Below are 6,294 nucleotides of genomic sequence, written 5' to 3'. Positions count from 1 at the left end.
GTGGCAGGGGACCTAGTTATTTGCAAACAAGGATGATCTAATTATCAAATGACTCTGGAAGTCATGATACATGATTTTTATGATTATATATGCTTAATCTTGTATTGAGTAGGATGTGACAGGGGACGTGGTTATTTGAAAACTAGAATGTCCAAATTATAAATGGTTGTGGAAGTCATTTCTCTAGAACCAAAATAATTGTGGAAGTCATGCACAATCTTTGGTAAAATGTGAATAAGTTAATTATGAAACTCATTTGATTCCTTTGATCTATGAGATTTTGAGGTGTGAAGGTCTTCAAAACAGGCCTTACCAACGAACCATCAGATGGGTATGAGCTCACAATCAGTACCTTAAGCTGAAGCATGGAGTTTCAAAGTAGAGTAGATGATAAGCCATGGAAATTAGGGCGCTGAGTCCTAAACCTGTGAAAGATAAATACGTGGAGTCTTGGATCTATAATAAAAGTATTACGACACAAAGTCCTAAATCCATGAAAGGTAAAGATGTGGAGTCTTGAAAATTTCAAACCTTGATGAATTCCATTTCAAAAACCTCCCCTAGAAAATTTGGGTTCGGGTCTTCTGATGACATACTAATCTATAGAGAATATCAAGAGCATCTACAACATGTTGACAGAGTCTTTTAAAAATATTGGAAGATATAACTATACGAAAATCCTTTCACGTGTTCCTTTAGGGTTTGATTGGAATACTTGTGTCATATTGCACTTCGTGAAGGCATCAAAGTGGTATTTTATAAAAATAAAATTTATAATGCAATGGTCAATCCTCAAAATCTTGAAGAAACTTATATGATTTTTAGGATTGGTGGGACATTTAGCACAAATTTGTTAAGAATTATGGTGAAATAACATCACCTCTAAAATCATTGTTAAAGAAGGAATAATTTTCTTTGATCGAAGAAGCAACGAAAACAAAATTATAGGATTTTTAGGATACATGGGACATTTACCATAAGTTTTTTAAGATTACGGTGAAATAACATCACCTCTTACATCATTGTTAAAGAAGGAGTAATTTTCTCTGACTGAAGAAGCAACCAAAACCTTTCAAAAACTTAAGAAGGCTATGTGTGAAACTCTTTTTCCTTGTACACTTTAGAAAAACCTTTTTTGGGGAGTGAAATGCATCAAGCCATGTAATTGGTGCAATTTTAAAGTGAGAAGGAAGTGCCCTTTCCTTGAAAGAAACAAAATTAAAGATGGAAGCCATCAGAAAATGGTGGAATTAGTGAATGAAAGATACCTCCATAGATTCAGAAAAACATTGTAAAAACACTTAGAAAGTGATTATTAAAAGTAGCTATTAGATAAAATTTGATGATATAAGAGAAACAATTTCCTATGATGAGAATGTAAAGTAAACTACAATGAGAAGGTTCCAATGCAAAATCAGAAAATGGGCATAATGTCAATAAGCTTAAGTAAAATTATCAATAGAGATGTATATTCAAGGGGAGTAAGCCACTAGGAACATGTTTAACATGCATGAGACTTGGATCTCAAATGAGTAGAACACTCATAATTATGATGGAAATATCCTTGCATTGTATTCAAAATGGGAATTAAAAATGAATGTTGTAGGTACTCCGGTTTTGCTAAAATGCTTTAGACTATAAATTCTTAACATAAGAAGACACACTCATTTTCAAAGAAATATATACGAGAAAATACTGCAACAAAATTAGAAATTTAAGTACATACTATTTATACTTTTGAAGTTATTTATACCAATGCATAACAAAGATTGAAATATTTTCATTTTAACTAAATAGGTAAAATAATACCCATGATATTAGTGAACATGAGGGATCATCATTAAGATAGATTATAAGAATTAAACAATTCACATGGTTGTTGAAAAAAAAATTGATTTTCCTAGAATCTTCTAGTAACAATCAATAAGGATTGTAAACAATTTATTAAGATTATCTAATAGAGAATCATAATAATACTATAAATATTATAAAGACAAATTTCTTTATAATTTTGGTAAAAAAAAATATCATTTAAATTAAAAAAAATTTAATGAATATTTTTAAATATAATGTTTGTAAAATATAGTTTTAAATTTAAATTTAGATATTTAATAATAGAAATTGAAAAATCTAATTCTTAGAAATGAAATATTTAATAAAAGGTCTTCAAAAATTTGTTTGAAAATAAGTCCATGTAAACAAAATAAAATCTTAAATTTAAAATATAATTTACTCAAAATTTAAAAGATGTTGATGAATCACTTTTAAATAATTTTAAAAGAATCTAATTTTTTTGAATGAAATTGTAGTAATTTGTTAGATCATTTATCTAAAATATATTTTAATCATTTAAATAATAATATCATGTAAAAATAAACAATCGAATATAATAATTATAAATATTTTTATGCTTAATATTAATTTTTAATAACACAATTTAATATAGTGAAAAAATTGATTTTTATACTTATTATAAGTATATATATTTATATAAGCCCATGGGGCTTTGGATTGACAATGAATGGGTACATTGTTAAGGCACTCCTTGCCATAGGTCATTGATTCAAATCCCCATAAGTGCTTACCCACCAATATATATATATATATATATATATATATATATATATATATATATATTATTTTTTATTAAATAATAATAATTCATATTTTAAATTCAACTTTAATATAATCCTTCAAAATAAAAAATTACATAAGATTTAAAATAATTTTCGATAAATAAATCACTAGAAAAAGCAAACCATATTAGAAATGTTATTTTGTATAAAAATTTAAGACAAAATATTATCTAAAAAATTATATATATATATAAACTTATAAGATCATGATACTAAGAAATTATATATTTAATAATTGTCATATAAGTAATATAATTATATAAAATACTAACAGTTTTTTTTTATTAAAATGTATTCCTAAAAATTTTAGTTATGATACTAAGAAACTAATTATTTCTTAAATGCTAAAGGGTATGATTGGATATGATTATTGGTAGTATATGATTGGATAGTTAAATTCTATTTACATCTAAATTATAGATATCGAACTGATTATTTAAAAAATTTTAAAATCTAAAAACGTATATGAAAAAAGAAAAAACACATTTGTTAATTAAAATAATTTACCTAATGTTTTGGTGCCAGTTCAATTGCTTAATCTAAAAAATATGAAATGATTAAATCTCTCTCCTATAACCCGGCCTAAGGAAAAAAAAAAAGACATAATTACCTGTCATAAGGGAAGGAAGACATAGACTAACTGATAGTTACCTGTCAACCAATCTACTAGGTTCTTTGGGTCAAAGAAAAAAAACAAACAATTCACATAATGACCAATACAGGTTTGAGTTTTTTCACCAAAGTACAGGTTTGAGTTGTTTATGAAGTGGGAATGATTATTTATATGTATCTATATATACTAATAATAATAGTGCGATTGGAGTTTAATTTATTAGATAATAACAGTAAAATACATTCACAGTATAGTATCATAAACCAACTTGAAAACATATATAACGTCTTTATAATGTCTAATATCGAAAATATACAACGTATTTATAACGCATATTGACGATTTAAAAAAGAGCAGAAGTTGGCTTTTCTTGTGACACTGAAGACACACCGACACTGTACTCGGATAAACCTGTAGGCTAAGAATCAAAATGTATATATATTAAACATCATAACAGTTACAAGTTGACTGTTATTACCGAAAAAAATGTCCCATTACAAGGCGGGAAAGATGTCCTATTATCAGATACTGTGCATCACCAAACAAGAGAGTGATGGACACCAAAATTTCCTAAAATGTCAAGTTAATATCCTCGATATAATCACATCATTTCAACAATGCAATATAATTAAATCATGGCTGCGAATATCCCTGATTGGAAGTACCACCGGGATCTGAGTTTTCTTCACACCGAGAGAGTCACAAGCCTTGTGAAATTCGCCGAACCGTTCCCTTTCTGTACCAGTCGCAGAAGATCAAGTGAATTACAGTGGTTGTGTTTTAGACAGAAGTGTTGACTTGTTGCTCGTAAGAGCGCTTCAGTGTTGAAGCTACAGAACGAGACCAGAGCTTGAGATGTTCTTTCATATCCACATCTGTTGCATTTAGGTTTGGCAGTTCCCAGTTTTCCAAAGGCGATTCTTGAAACCCTAAATTCTTGGTGCAATTTTCAGGGTCGGATAATCGCTTCAATCCAGGAAGAAGACTCAGTAGTCGCGGGGTCAACTGGTCCTTTCTGAACTCGAAGCCAAGCTCCATAAGACCTTTTAGCTCTTGTAATTCTAGATCGACTCTACTTTTGGGGCCTCCTTTGCTCTCCTTCTGCGTCAGCCGCTTGCGACTCGAAACAGTCTCTAACTTTGGCAGAGAATTTGGTTGAGGCATTTGGAGGCACATGTGTTCAGCTGAGGACTTTCCTTGTCTTCTCTCAAGAAGCGAAGCAGGGAGCTGCCCTGTAATCCGAAGTGCTGAATCGCTCATGTTAGGATTTGGTAACTCGGATGAAACGAGAGGAGCGTCGCCGTTCTAATTCCCAGACCAAACAGGAGTAGTATATCAAACTTTTATAAGGAGTGGATACATGTGGACCAATGCCTACCATATCAACCAGAAGTAATGTGAAAGGAGGACGGCTGTTGTCGTGCTACGAGCTAATCTTGTGGTTAACGTGGAGTTTAGGTGAACTTCATAATTTAGAAGCTTCTAATCTTTCGTCTGGTCGGTCACCTGACAGACCATTTGCTGTAGGCAAGTGCTATTTCATGGACTATAGCATCATTAATGCTATAGTCCACGTAACCCGAAGAGCCCATGGATGCATGGATGCACCGTCCTTACAACCAAATCCATGTATGTATGGGATACTGACGCGACAGCTACATGCAATCCCATGATTTTCCGGCAACTATGCTCCATACCTTTCCCGGCCGCTCCCTTCCAACCTGTCACACGGTGGATATGATAGTACACCATACTCATTCAATGCAACCTCTATAGTCATTCAATGCAATCGCCCAATCTTGGTGCCCAAAATTTCAAAATTCAAATGTTATTTCCGCGCCCAAACTGCCCATGAAATTTCTGAAACGAAGTGAAACGAACACACCACAGAGATTTCGAATATCTACAGGGGTCTCTCCTCGCATCATGGTCTTCCAACGCTCTTCCGGTACTGGTTCCGCCATACGAGAGGCCGAGAGTTGGAGGTGCCACTCTCTCTGGTTTCCCAGATTGGATCATCCATTTACCACATAAAGCAGGGATTATTTGTGCGCTCTTATATAAATGCATCTTCTGAATACAGAATGATCTCGCCGATTCACAACATCTGAGGAGCTTGCTTATATTGTCTTTGGTGTATCTGCAGAGGAAAATAATAGCACAGCGGAGAGAAATCTTCAGGGACATAGAAGACTTTGCAGTTAGTAGTTTCTTCTGTGACCTTCCTTCTTCCTTACAGAAAATGGTTTTCTAATAAGTTGCTGCGGGGACTTTCGGTTTTTTAGGGAATTTTCGTTAGCTCACTATTGAGCAATCTTTCTGTTTTGATTTGATTTCAGGGTTGTGATTGATAACGCCGTCTGTGAAAACGCAACATTGGTGAGGGTGAAGCCCTTGGCTTTCTCAGTCTGAATTTCTTGAATACATCCTATGTGGGGTAGTTTTTCAGGGAACACTGCCATCTGACAATACGCATTTTAATGTATAAGACTCTGATCGCATTGTCAGCGTTCCGTTAATGTTGACTAAACGAGAGGCACAGAACGCTTCTTTCCTACAATTTGCAAGGTTGGTTTATGCTCCCTTGTTTATTATTATGATTTAGATGTCCCTGATAACTACCACATCAACCTGTTAATTTCAATTAATTTATATTTCTGCAGATTCCGTTATGAGTTTGACTTCATATCACATATTCCTGCACTCCCATCTTTAACGGCCTCGTAAAGTAAAATAAAATATTTTGCCAGTTCAAGATATCCTAGGAATAAACCTGCGTTATAAATTCCAGTTTCTTCAATTTTATCTATTATAAAAAATAATATAAATATTCCCCTTTAATGGTAAAGCTCGTTGAAGTTCCGAAGAGTAATTATAAAATCTAGATTCTGATAAGATAAGTTGAACCTAAATCCCATATACTATATGCAATCATACGGAATTGATCGCTTTGATGCCTAAACAAAATTATATAGAGCATGCGCATGCTTGTAGAACTAATTTTTAAAGGACAAGATCCTCTTTATGTAAAGCAAATGCAGACAT

At 32.4% G+C, this 6,294-nt stretch overlaps 1 protein-coding gene and 1 long non-coding RNA gene across 2 annotated transcripts; one reads left to right on the top strand and one right to left on the bottom strand.

The window, feature by feature from the left end:
* Nucleotides 1-4,029: 4,029 nt before the first annotated feature.
* Nucleotides 4,030-4,509, bottom strand: LOC149193077 (uncharacterized). The gene has a single exon (XM_089407201.1). The coding sequence runs from the start codon at nt 4,507-4,509 to the stop codon at nt 4,030-4,032; it is 480 nt and encodes a 159-aa protein (XP_089263327.1).
* A 741-nt stretch (nt 4,510-5,250) lies between these two features.
* Nucleotides 5,251-5,826, top strand: LOC149193076 (uncharacterized). The gene is made up of 2 exons (XR_016254923.1): nt 5,251-5,449; nt 5,589-5,826. It is a non-coding gene; the product is annotated as an uncharacterized LOC149193076 (long non-coding RNA).
* Nucleotides 5,827-6,294: the final 468 nt, after the last annotated feature.

Source organism: Pinus tabuliformis, chromosome 2_2, assembly GCF_031772625.1.
Source record: "Pinus tabuliformis cultivar Carrire ecotype Pingquan chromosome 2_2, CPIR1, whole genome shotgun sequence".
Taxonomy (NCBI): Eukaryota; Viridiplantae; Streptophyta; class Pinopsida; order Pinales; family Pinaceae; genus Pinus; species Pinus tabuliformis.
Note: the sequence above shows the minus strand (reverse complement) of the source record. Positions and strands in the feature narration are given on the sequence as shown.

Coding starts and splice junctions, on each gene's coding strand:
- LOC149193077 (XM_089407201.1), bottom strand. CDS start 4,509: ATGAGCGATTCAGCACTTCGGATTACAGGGCAGCTCCCTGCTTCGCTT.